Consider the following 13,923-nt stretch of genomic DNA (forward strand, 5'->3'; position numbering starts at 1 on the left):
CATCTGGATCGAGGGAACGACCCGCCCACGCCCGCCGCTCGACCTCGACGCCCGTCGCCACCACCACGACGCCGCCGTCGTCGGCCACCACGCCGGCCTGCGTCCTTGCTTCCTCAACCCTCTCATCGCCGGGAAGTCGTCCCCGTCCTTCGCCACGACAACCGCTGCCATTTTCCCTACAACTCCGGTGAGGACCCCGGTCCTCCTCCCGTGCCCTCATGTCGGCGCTCGCCCCGTGCCTCGTCGTGGTCGTCCTCGCCGTGCGCCCCTCCCCTGTTGGCTTCGAGGCCGTGCCCCGCCTCGTCCCTACCTCCCGCAGCCGCCCTGCACTGCCGTTGCAGCCTCTGCTGCTGCCGGAGGCCGCCGATGTTGTCCCACACGCGCAGGCCGGCCCCTGCCCGACGCCCGCCTTCAGTCGCCTGCTCCAGTCGCCGCGCCATGCACCACCGCGGCCCCTCCCGCTCGCGCCTGCGTCCTTGGTCACGCACGCCTTGCGCCGCGCGTGCTCGCCCTCTCATCGTGCTGCTCCGGCACCCTGCCGTGGCCGGCGCCCCCTGGTAGCCTGGGCGTGCGCCCAAACGGGCTAGCGCCCAGCGCCTGTGGCCGACGCCCGCGCCCGTAAGGCCCCCATGGCCTATGACAGGGGGGCCCACCCCAAAACGAATTAAAAAAAGAAGAAAGAAAAAAATGAATGTAAAAAAATAAACAATAATTAATTAATTAATTAATTAATAAAGTTAATTAATCCTACTAAATTAAATAATTAAACCTGATTAGATTAACCTAACCATTAATTAAACTACCAATGACATGTGGGCCCCCACCCGCAGTTGACCCAGTCAACTGCACAATTGACTGCTGACGTCAGCATGATGTCATGCTGATGTCATCATTTACTATTCTGGATAATGTTGATTTAAATAATTAAATAAATCCTAAAAACGATTTCAATCTTTTAAAATCATAGAAAATAATTTGTAACTCGAATGGAAAAATTTTGTACATGAAAGTTGCTCAGAACGACGAGACGAATCCGGATACGCAGCCCGTTCGTCCGCCACGCATCCCTAACATAGCGAACACGCAATTTTCCCCCTCCGGCTCCTCTGTCCAAAAACGCGAAACACCAGGGATATTTTCCCGTATGTTTCCCCCCTTCACCGGTATCACCTCATACCGCGTTAGGGCACCCCTAGCACCGCTACTTGCCATGTCATGCATCGCCATGCATTTGTTTGCATTATATTTGTTGTTTCTTCCCCCTCTTCTCTCGCTAGACACCGAGACCGACGCCGCTACTATCCAGTACGACTACGGAGTTGACGACCCCTCTCTCTTGCCAGAGCAACCAGGCAAGCCCCCCCTTTGATCACCAGATATCGCCTACTCTTCTCTCTACTGCTTGCATTAGAGTAGTGTAGCATGTTACTGCTTTCCGTTAATCCTATTCTGATGCATAGCCTGTCATTGTTGCTCCAGCTGTTGATACCTTACCTGCAATCCTAAATGCTTAGTATAGGATGCTAGTTTACCATCAGTGGCCCTACATCCTTGTCTGCCTGCCATGCTATACTATCGGGCCGTGATCACTTGGGAGGTGGTCACGGGTATATACTTATGCATAATATATGATACTTGTGGTGATTAAAGTCGGGTCGGCTCGTAGGAGTACCCGCGAGTGATTCCGATGTTGGGGGCTGAAGGGGCAGGTGGCTCCATCCCAGTAGAGGTGGGCCTGAGTTCCCGAAGGCCCCCAACTGTTACTTTGTGGCGGAGCGATAGGGCAGGTTGAGACCACCTAGGAGAGAGGTGGGCCTGGCCCTGGTCGGTGTCCGTGGTTATTTCAGAATAACACGCTTAACGAGATCTTGGTATTTGATCTGAGTCTGGCTACTGGCCTATACGCACTAACCATCTATGCGGGGACAGTTATGGGCACTCGACGTCGTGGTATCAGCCGAAGCCTTCGTGACGTCAGCGACTGAGCGGCGCGCGCCGGGTTGGACCGCGTAACGCAACTTCCTTTGTAATGGAGGTTGCTAGGTCTGCTCACCGGCCGCGTACGCAACGTGTAGGTGTGCAATGGGTGATGGGCCCAGACCCCTGCGCCATAGGATTTAGACCGGCGTGCTGACCTCTTTGTTGTGCCTAGGTAGGGCTACGACGTGTTGATCTTCCGAGGCCGGGCATGACCCAGGAAAGTGTGTCCGGCCAAATGGGATCGAGCGTGTTGGGTTATGTGGTGCACCCCTGCAGGGAAGTTAATCTATTCGAATAGCCGTGATCTTCAGTAACAGGACGACTTGGAGTTGTACCTTGACCTTATGACAACTAGAACCGGATACTTAATAAAACACACCCTTCCAAGTGCCAGATACAACCGGTGATCGCTCTCTCACAGGGCGACGAGGGGAGAATCGTCGGTTAGGATTATGCTATGCGATGCTACTTGGTGAACTTACCATCTACTCTCTTCTTCTGCTGCAAGATGGAGGTTACCAGAAGCGTAGTCCTCGATAAGGACTAGCTATCCCCCTCTTATTCCGGCATTCTGCAGTTCAGTCCACATATGATACCCTTATTCCATTTGATACCATTGCATACATATGTAGTGTAGCTCCTTGCTTGCGAGTACTTTGGATGAGTACTCACGGTTGCTTTGCTCCCTCTTTTCCCCCTTTCTATACCCGATTGTTGCGACTAGACGTTGGAGCCCAGGAGCCAGACGCCACTGTTGACGACGACTACTACTACTCGAGAGGTGCCTTCTACTACGTGCAGCCCGCTGACGACGACTAGGAGTAGTTTAGGAGGATCCCAGGCAGGAGGCCTGCGCCTCTTTCGATCTGTATCCTAGTTTGTGCTAGCCTTCTTAAGGCAAACTTGTTTAACTTATGTCTGTACTCAGATATTGTTGCTTCCGCTGACTCGTCTATGATCGAGCTCTTGTATTCGAGCCCTCGAGGCCCCTGGCTTGTAATATGATGCTTGTATGACTTATTTTATTTGTAGAGTTGTGTTGTGATATCTTCCCGTGAGTCCCTGATCTTGATCGTACACTTTTCCGTGTATGATTAGTGTACGGTCAAATTGGGGGCGTCACATCTTCTTTGCAGCAATGAGGATAATCCTTAAGTTACGGACCCAGTCCGTGTAATTGCTACCATTATCTTTCAACTTTGCTTTCTCAAGGAACGCATTAAAATTCAACGGAACAACAGCACGGGTCATCTATCTACAACAACATAGACATGCAAAATACTATGAGGTACTAAGTTCATGATAAATTAAAGCTTAGTTAATCATATTACTTAAGAACTCCCACATAGACAGACATCCCTCTAATCATCTAAGTGATCACGGGATCCATATCAACTAATTCATGTCCGATCATCACGTGAGATGGAGTAGTTTTCAATGGTGAACATCACTATGTTGATCATATCTACTATATGATTCACGCTCGACCTTTCGGTCTCAGTGTTCCGAGGTCATATCTGCATATGCTAGGCTCGTCAAGTTTAACCCGAGTATTCCGCGTGTGCAAAACTAGCCTGCACCCGTTGTATGTGAACGTAGGGCTTATCACACCAGATCATCATGTGGTGTCTCGGCACGATGAACTTTCGCAATGATGCATACTTAGGGAGAACACTTATACCTTCAAATTTAAGTGAGAGAACATCTTATAGTGCTACCGTCGATCTAAGCAAAATAAGGTGCATAAAAAATAAACATCACATGCAATCAATATGAGAGATATGATATGGCCATCATCATCTTGTGCCTGTGATCTCCATCTCCAAAGCACCGTCATGATCACCATTGTCACCGGCTTGACACCTTGATCTCCATCGAAGCAGCGTTGTCGTCACGCCAACTATTGCCTCCATGACTATCGCCACCGCTTAGTGATAAAGTAAAGCAATTACATGGCGATTGCATTTTATACAATAAAGCGATAACCATATGGCTCCTGCCAGTTGCCGATAACTGTGTTACAAAACATGATCATCTCATACAATAAAATTTAGCATCATGTCTTGACCATATCACATCACAACATGCCCTGCAAAAACAAGTTAGACGTCCTCTACTTTGTTGTTGCAAGTTTTACGTGGCTGCTACATGCTGAGCAAGAACCGTTCTTACCTACGCATCAACAACCACAATGCAGTGTAGTGATTGCTTTTTGATCTTCAGAAAGAACCCTGTTCATTGAATCCGATTCAACTAAAGCTGGAGAAACATACGCCCACTAGCCACCTGTGTGCGAAGCACATCGGTAGAACCAGTCTCGCATAAGCGTACGCGTAATGTCGGTCTGAGCCGCTTCATCCAACAATGTCGCTGAATCAAGAATCAACTAGTGACGGCAAGCAATATGTATATACCCACACCAACAACTCCTTTGTGTTCTACTCGTGCATATAACATCTACGCATAAACGTGGCTCGGATGCCACTGTTGGGAACGCAGTAATTTCAAAAAAATTCCTACGCACACGCAATATCATGGTGATGCATAGCAATGAGAGGGGAGAGTGTCATCCACGTACCCTCGTAGACCGTAAGAGGAAGCGTTATGATAACGCGGTTGATGTAGTCGTACGACTTCACGATCAGACCGATCCAAGTACCGAACGTACGACACCTCCAAGTTCAGCACACGTTCAGCTTGGTGACGTCCCACGAACTCCGATCCAGCAGAGCTTCGAGGGAGAGCTCCATCAGCACGACGGCGTGATGACGGTGATGATGATGCTACCGACGCAGGGTTTCGCCTAAGCACCGCTACGATATGACCGAGGTGGATTATGGTGGAGGGGGGCTCCACACACGGCTAAAAGATCAACTGATCAACTTGTGTCTTCGGGTGCCCCCTGCCCCCGTATATAAAGGAGCAAAGGGGGAGGCCAGCCGGCCCTAGCAGGGCGTGCCAGGAGGAGGAGTCCTCCTCCTAGTGGGAGTAGGACTCTCCTTTCCTAGTCCCACTAGGAGGGGGGAGGAGTGGGGGAGGGGAAAGGCAAGGGCCCCCCTTCCTTGTCCTAGACTCAAGGGGAGGGGCGTGCGGCCCTGCCCTGGCCGGACCCTCTCTCTCTCCACTAGGGCCCAACAAGGCCCATTAATCCCCGGGGGGTTCCGGTAACCCCCCGGCACTCCGGTAAAATCCCGATTTCACCCGGAACTATTCCGATGTCTAAATATAGGCTTTCAATATATCAATCTTTATGTCTCGACCATTTCGAGACTCCTCGTCATGTCCGTGATCATATCCGGGACTCCGAACTACCTTCAGTACATCAAAACATATAAACTCATATTACCGATTGTCACCGAACTAGCGTGCGGACCCTACGGGTTCGAGAACTATGTAGACATGACAGAGACTCGTCTCCGGCCAATAACCAATAGCAGAACCTGGATGCTCATATTGGTTCCTACATATTCTACGAAGATCTTTATCGGTTAAACCGCATAACAACATACGTTGTTCCCTTTGTCATCGGTATGTTACTTGCCCGAGATTCAATCGTCGGTATCTCAATACCTAGTTCAGTCTCGTTACCGGCAAGTCTCTTTACTCGTTCCATAATACTACATCTCGTAACTAACTCATTAGCTACATTGCTTGCAAGGCTTATTGTGATGTGCATTACCGAGAGGGCCCAGATATAGCTCTCCGACAATCGGAGTGACAAATGCTAATCTCGATCTACGCCAACTCAACAAGCACCATCGAAGACACCTGTAGAGCACATTTATATTCACTCAGTTACGTTGTGACATTTGGTAGCACACAAAGTGTTCCTCCGGTACTCGGGAGTTGCATAATCTCATAGTCATAGGAACATGTATAAGTCACGAAGAAAGCAATAGCAACAAACTAAACGATCATCGTGCTAAGCTAACGGATGGGTCAAGTCAATCACATTATTCTCTAATGATGTGATCTCGTTAATCAAATGATAACTCATGTCTATGGTTAGGAAACATAACCATCATTGATTCAACGAGCTAGTCAAGTAGAGGCAAACTAGTGACACTCTGTTTGTCTATGTATTCACACATGTACTAAGTTTCCGGTTAATACAATTCTAGCATGAATAATAAACATTTATCATGATATAAAAAAATATAAATAACAACTTTATTATTGCCTCTAGGGCATATTTGCTTCAGCTCGACGCTGTGGCCGGGACGAGGGAGGCGTCGTCGTCCTCGACGACAGCGACGACGACGACGCGCCGCCGCCACCATCGGTCTGCCTTGGAGACGCCAGGCAGGGGTCCAGCAGGGACAGCCGCGCCGTCAAGAAGGAGAAGGCCGCCGCCGACGACGAGGACGGTGGCGACTTCGCTGCGCTCAGCGACTTCTTCGCCCCATAGATGTCTTTTTTTAATTAATTTATGTAACGCCAAACATGTTGAATATTAATGTCAGGTTTGCTGAATTTAGCCGAACTTTGCTGAATTCAGATTTTTTTTTTAGAAAAAAAAAACCACGTCTGGAACGAGCGGCTAGGAACCCGCTTACCCCGTGCCGATTTTAGCGTCGGCTCGCCCCCAGGGGACGCGAAAAATCGCCGCCTGAGGGGCCAACAGCTGGAGATGCTCTTATGCTTGCAGTGTGTGTTCAACCAACATCGAAGACTACGTGGGATGGCCCTTTGATGAATGGGCTCTTGGTGGCGTCAGTGACGATGGCGGGCATCCCCCTCGGATACGTGGTATGTCTTGTAGCGTGGTCATGTCCGCCGTAGGGATGTGAACGTGAAAATTGTTTAGTTGTGATGGTTTAGCTTGCAACAGTGACTTATTCTTTGGAAGTGGTGCGGCAGTACACAGTGACTTGTGTTTAGTGGTCCTCTTGAGAACAGGGTAGAGCGGAGCGAAAACTCTAGATCTAGCATGTACAACTATGTTGGTGTTCCACATCTTGCAAGCATTATCTTTAGTTTGCTCGAACTTCCTCTTCCTCTTCAGAGTGAAATCCTAAAGATCTAGCCTCAATGGGTGGATGGCAACATTGGTGCTGGTGCGCCATTTATTCTATTTTTAGAGATGTCTTTGTTCAAACATTCGCCTCTCTGCCGCCAGGAAGTTCATATCCACAAAATCTAAACAAGCACTGCTTCGAGGGTTTTCCCAAAATCTATGCGCCGAGTTCACAGGCAAGAGCAAACAACCAATATAAGCGCCCCTACACCAACAATAAAGCAAATAATGGTGGCATTCATAAGCTGTCGTACACTCAGGCACTTCAAAACTGTGGCTTTGAAATACATTTTGTATTTCTTTCCACCATTTCATCAAATCAAAGATAGAGAAGGATATAAACATGCCACAAAAGACAAACAAGACAACCATGCTTGCTTCACAACAGTTCCCACGCTTCCTTAGTTTCAATATATTTGAAGTTAAACATTGTCTAGACAAAATATAGAAGTTTGACTTACGACAAAGCTCAAACTTCCAATAATTTGGAACCAAGCATATCCATTTGACAACAGCTGGTGAATTAAGTATTGTACAAAATTACAGAAGGCAAACACAGCAACAACAAAATCGTTGGAGCTCAGGCTGCCAAAATTATTGGCACAATATGAATCAGGCTGCCTTTCTTAAAACATTTGGAGCTCACTCTACTGTCAAAAAGAAAGACACCGAACCCTACAAATAAACATTTTCATCTACACCTTCTCGCTGCGTAAGTTAACCAGAAGCAAGTGTAGGCGACCTTCGCTGAGAAACAACACAGTTCCCCCTTCGAGAAACACATTAATAAAGGATCAACCTTCACATGGGAGATTCTAGAACTTTCTTAAGGGCCCTCAGACTTGGGTTACAGCAGGAATGAAGGTAAGAGAGAGCCCATCCCAGTGAAGCAAGCAACTCTTTCCAGGTTCCCAAGGAAGCATTGCGTTATACTAGGAGCCCAAAGAAGTGTTGATGAGCAAAGTGACCCATGCCAGCAAGATCTTATGTTGGTCTAACTGAGGGAAGTGCCACAGAACAGTACTAGAGCAAGCATTCGGACCCATGGTTGAACAGCAAAGTTTTAGCACTAAGCCAAGCAGACCAATAGGAACACAAAGGCCAAATGCCTGCGAAAAATTACTGTGAGAATCATAGCTTATTAAGAAGGAATAATTGAAACAAAAGGTTTTACCATTTGTTTCGTTGGTCACAAGTTTCAGATGGAATATTTTATAGTTACCCCAATCACAGAACGTTGATTCTTTCCTCAAGACCACAACAAGACTAAATAAAGAGCTGTTGTTCTTCAACATCCTTGACATCAAGACCGCAATTCCAATAACCACAGCGATGCAATACAAGAACAGCACCAAAGACCAGTATCATGACAGGACTTTTACCATCAGAGCAACGCAGAAACATGGATCCCAAATATTACTCAGACAAAATAACGCAATCCACTGAAGCTCCCAAGGAACCGGTTACAAGCCAAATCCAGATAGGAACATTGGTAAACCAAGCACTAGTCAGCATGGATAACAAAAGCATTAAACTTCTCATAAAGAGTACAACAGCAAACCATTTGCTGCCTTATGTGATAAAGCAAACATACCACTTGTATTATCCAATACCTTTCATACCTGAGACAGAATCTCCACCATCAAGATCAGTATTCATCTCGGCTGCGACGATCATACGGTCCAGACCTGTCACGGCTGTATCGATCACCGCCACCACTGCCGCGGCTTCCTCCATCACGACTTCCAGAATAGCGATCACCACCACGGTCAGGCCCATAGCGACTGCTGCCGTTGCTACCACCATACTTGTCATCCCTTGCACCATCCCTGCCACCATACCTGTCATCCCTACTACTGTACCTGTCATCCCTGCTACTGTACCTGTCATCCCTGCTACTGTACCTGTCATCCCTGCTACCATACCTGTCCCCACCATCACCAGATGGGCACTCCCTTGCAAAATGACCAGGCTTGCCACATTTGTAGCAATCACCGCCACCACCACGACCACCACCACGACCGCCACCAAAATCACGGCCACCACCATAGCGGTCACCACCACCACGATAGTCTCGATCTCCATCACGGTCCCTGCCTGAACCTTGAGGTTGTGCTCTTTCAACAGTAATATTCCTTCCATCCAAATCAATTCCATTCATAGCCTCAACAGCTTCTTCCATGGCCTTCTTGTCATCAAAAGTCACAAATCCAAAGCCACGTGATCGGCCAGAGAACTTGTCAAGAACCACCTGCACATTGATAGACATGCAGCATATAAAGCATGGCAGACAACATGTGTTAACAAGCCAGAGAAAACATAAGGAAAGTGGTGTATCAAACCGCATATACCACCGACTTGCAAAAGTTAGAAACGGCGAAGACAACAACTATTGATGTAGGGTACAAATCAGTAGCATGAAATGCCAGTGTCTAGCATCGCCATTCTCTATTATTTCCTTGGCAATGTTTACAGATTCCTTATTCACATATCAAACAGATCCTGATTGTACTACACCACCATAAGACATGCACATATGCTACAACGTACTTAAACAACTACCATACCAAGGAATCATCCAAAACCTAGTGCAGATTCATACCTTAGCATAAAATTCATGAACAGATTCACCAAATAGACAGAATGAATGATATATTAACCAAAGAAATTATTCCAGTTGTTTACATATCTCACCATGACAAGTTTTTAGTGGCAAAATTGTAATTATTGGTGAGGGGAAGCCTATAATATGAAAGAAGATTGCTTGACTAAGAAAACCATGTGTATATTCCACCACACAAAGCTAAGCATTCCAGGCCCATATGAAAAGAACAAAATATACCTTTGTCTCAGTAACTCGACCAAATTTCCCAAAAGCATCCTTCAGATCCACATCAGTTGTGTTCCATGACAGACTGCCAACGAAGCAACGGTAATCATCTGCGTCCGACATTGGGAACTGTAAAACACAACTGTCAGTAACTAAAAGGGGGTTCAACCTGGCACAAAGTACAAGGGGTTCTTCAACCTAGCAGAAAGTACTAGCGTTTGTGAGTTAGTTATTTACGAAAGGATAACCTAGTGCCAGCACCCCGGATTGAATAGTCATCAAAAATAAGGCAGATCAATATATATTCAATAAAAGGATTTACAACTAACTAACAAGATTGACTTCAGTCCTTGGCATCAGTTGGGAGGCAACCTAAGGATTATCCGCCTGAACATCTCAAGTTGACAACTGATTTTGAATGAGCAGAAGCACTTAGCTTGACATAGTACTAGTAGACAACCTAGAAGAATCTTGTCCTGGAACAGGGTCGTTCTTCTTGCTTTTGGTATCCTAAAGGGGATTACTCTTACCCAAATTGTACCTCAATCTACCACCACAAACTAATTACAAAGAATAAAGTCTTCCGCCGTGACTGATCAGAACAAGCATAGAGGCAAGCCACGAGAAATCCAGATCGAAAATCGACGGAAATTAACCGGTGAAATTGAAACCAAAAGGAGAGCCCCTTCTTTATACCAGTTGAGCATCGCTATCCAAACCTATTCTAACAAACGGCGATCGAATTTCATAATACGCATCTGAGAAGAAGAACAGCACATGGATCTGCCGCCGGGAAAAGCTCAGATCTAAACCTAGAAAGAATATCGATACGACGACAGCTAGACGAAGAGATTGACGTAGCGAGGAGGAGGAACGTCGTATACCTAGGTCAATAGGTCTCCGAGCTTGGTCGTCGGCGGCGAGAGGTTTTAGTCGGAAATCGAACTCTCTTCTGTCTCCCCTTTTGCGAGACGAAGAGATAAGGCCTGGAGGCCGAGGGTGGGGGGATCAATATATACTGCAGACTCCAGCCGATCTGAGAAAAGGACCGTCGGATCATAGATCAACGGTTCTTGTTGATCGTGTGTCCTTTGCCCTTTTAGAATCAAGCCCAAAGACGGGCTGAGATTCCTCGCCTACGGGGCGTGTGTTGGCGGATCCTATTTGGCGCTTAAGCGCCCGTTTGCGCGGTTTGTTGGGCTCGGCCCATCGTTTTCTTTCTGTTGTTAAAAATAAAAGGAACTAATGGAATTATTTTTAAAAAAAAATCGATGATTTTTTTAAATCGATGAATTTTTTTCAATATGAGTAAATTTAAAAAAAATATGACTTTTTCACAAATTAGTGAACTTTATTAAATTTTCTTGAACTTTTTTCAAACTCACAAACTTTTCTCATATTAGTAATATTTTTTTAGATTTCGTGAACTTTTTATCAATATCTATGAACTTTTTTTGAATACATGAGCCTTTGTTGAACAAAATTCACAAACTTTTTTTAATCTGTGAACTTCTGTTTTTTGGAACCGCGCAACCAGTATTGTCCTTACTTAATATCGAGGGACTACTGATTACTAGTAGCAGGTAGCCCTACTGGTTAGTCGAGAGGGTTTGTAAAGATTTTGAATCCTTGTTGGAAGAACTCTTTTTAGGATTTACTTTTTTGTCCGCTGGCGTTACGCATTCATGGGTTGGCCCAGCAGGGCGTTGCAACGAGCGTCAGATTAGTTAGATGGCGTTGAAGGCATGGAGTAGGAGCTCCTTGTTTGGTTGCCTTCGCAGCACGGCTTGGCTGAGAGGAGGAAAATGAGTCAAGCTGAGTAGGACTTGGTTACAAAAATACAAGGGGAAAACAACATTGTCTTTTTTTGCGAGGGAAAAAACGACATTGTCAAGTAGTTTGGTTGCCTGCATATGGGGTCTTGTCATCGTAATGCAATTTTCACCCGACGTTTGGTTGCATAGATGCATATGATTAGGAGTTAACAACTACACTTAACATCAACCAGGTTTGGCTTGACGCAAACAACCTTCATTTCCTCAAACATGTTGAGCGCGCCGTCGAAGTAGTCGGCACCAGAACGCCATGTCCAAGTCGCCCTGCAGGTCAATGCGGCCGCCTGCCGGAACCACACATCCGAGTGTTGTAGTACCATGGAGAAGGGGAACACCCGCACCACGACTAACAGCAACGAGGAGCAGCATTTGCAGGAACTTCTTGGGAGGAAGAAGATGAAGTTGTTCCTCGGGAGGAAGCCCACCATGGGGAAGAAGACGGAGAGCTAGAGCGAGCACAAGTCTATGTTGCCGCCGATCGAGGACGAAGACCACAACCAGCTCAGCGACATCAAGCTACTGGCCTGATGCCGAAGCGGTCGACAGGTCGGCCACGTTTGTGTCGTCGATCCCCGTGGCAGGGTACTAGGGGATGAAGGAAATATGCCCTAGAGGCAATAATAAAGTTATTATTTATTTCCTTATTTCATGATAAATGTTTATTATTCATGCTAGAATTGTATTAACCGAAAACATGATACATGTGTGAATACATAGAGAAACAGAGTGTCACTAGTATGCCTCTACTTGACTAGCTCGTTGATCAAAGATGGTTATGTTTTCTAGCCATAGACAAAGAGTTGTCATTTGATTAACGGGATCACATCATTAGGAGAATGATGTGATTGACTTGACCCATTCCGTTAGCTTAGCACTTGATCGTTTAGTTTGTTGCTATCGCTTTTTTCATGACTTGTACATGTTCCTATGACTATGAGATTATGCAACTCCCGTTTACCGGAGGAACACTTTGTGTGTACCAAACGTCACACCATAATTGGGTGACTATAAAGGTGATCTACAGGTGTCTCCAAAGGTACTTGTTGGGTTGGCGTATTTCGAGATTAGGATTTGTCACTCCGATTGTCGGAGAGGTATCTCTAGGCCCACTCGGTAATGCACATCACTATAAGCCTTGCAAGCATTGTAACTAATGAGTTAGTTACGGGATGATATATTACGGAACGAGTAAAGAGACTTGCCGATAACGAGATTGAACTAGGTATTGAGATATCGACGATCGAATCTTGGGCAAGTAACATACCGATGACAAAGGGAACAATGTATGTTGTTGTGTGGTTTGACCGATAAAGATCTTTGTAGAATATGTAGGAGCCAATATGAGCATCTAGGTTCCGCTATTGGTTATTGAGCGGAGACGTGTCTCAGTCATGTCTACATAGTTATCGAACCCGTAGGGTCCGCACGCTTAAAGTTCGATGACGGTTATATTATGAGTTTATGTGTTTTGATGTACCGAAGGTAGTTCGGAGTCCCGAATGAGATCGGGGACATGACGAGGAGTCTCTAAATGGTCGAGACGTAAAGATCGATATATTGGACGACTATATTCGGACATCGGAAAGGTTTCGAGTGGTTCGGTTATTTTTTGGAGTACCGAGGAGTTACGGGAATACGGGGGAAGAAGTATATGGGCCTTATTGGGCTTTAGGGGAGAGAGAGAGGCAAGCCGCGTGCCCCCCCAATGACTAGTCCGAATTGGACTAGGGGGAGGGGCGGCGCCCCCTCCTTCCTTCTCTTCCCTCTTCTCCTTCCTTGTCTCCTACTCCTACTACTTGGAAGGGGAGGAATCCTACTCCCACCGGGAGTAGGACTCCTCCAGGGCGTGCCATTGGGGCCGCCCCTCTCCCCCTCCTCCACTCCTTTATATACGTGGTCAGGGGGCACCCCATAGACACAACAATTGATCTCTTGGATTTTTTAGCCGTGTGTGGTGCCCCTCTCCATCATAGTCCACCTCGATAATATCTGTAACATCCAAATTTTTAATTTGGAATGTTATACACTAGATCATCATTGCATATCATATTTATTGCATTTTGGTTGATCCTAGAAATTTTTCGCAACTCAAGGACCCTCGGAGAGAGTTGGGGATTTCGTTATTTTCATATTTGAGTTGTCTCAAATTTTGAAAATAGGATCATTTGATTTTATTTATTTTATCTTCAATTATTTCTATTACAAAAATATGAGAGAGGGAATAAAATGACTTTCCCAAAATAAAGAAATATTGAGGATTT

General features: G+C 46.2%; 1 protein-coding gene across 2 annotated transcripts; it reads right to left on the reverse strand.

Annotated features, from left to right (window-relative positions):
* Positions 1-8,388: 8,388 nt before the first annotated feature.
* Positions 8,389-10,840, reverse strand: LOC543490 (glycine-rich RNA-binding protein RZ1A). Of its 2 annotated transcripts, XM_044566945.1 has the most exons (4): positions 10,712-10,840; positions 9,840-9,956; positions 8,620-9,248; positions 8,389-8,439 (listed from the first exon to the last, which is right to left on the reverse strand). In XM_044566945.1, the coding sequence occupies exons 2-3, from the start codon at positions 9,948-9,950 to the stop codon at positions 8,646-8,648; spliced, it is 714 nt and encodes a 237-aa protein (XP_044422880.1). In that variant the 5' UTR covers positions 9,951-9,956; positions 10,712-10,840; the 3' UTR covers positions 8,389-8,439; positions 8,620-8,645. The 2 variants fall into 2 exon arrangements, with proteins under 2 accessions (XP_044422880.1, XP_044422879.1); XM_044566944.1 differs by having other exon boundaries at positions 8,389-9,248.
* Positions 10,841-13,923: the final 3,083 nt, after the last annotated feature.

Source organism: Triticum aestivum, chromosome 7A, assembly GCF_018294505.1.
Source record: "Triticum aestivum cultivar Chinese Spring chromosome 7A, IWGSC CS RefSeq v2.1, whole genome shotgun sequence".
NCBI lineage: Eukaryota > Viridiplantae > Streptophyta > Magnoliopsida > Poales > Poaceae > Triticum > Triticum aestivum.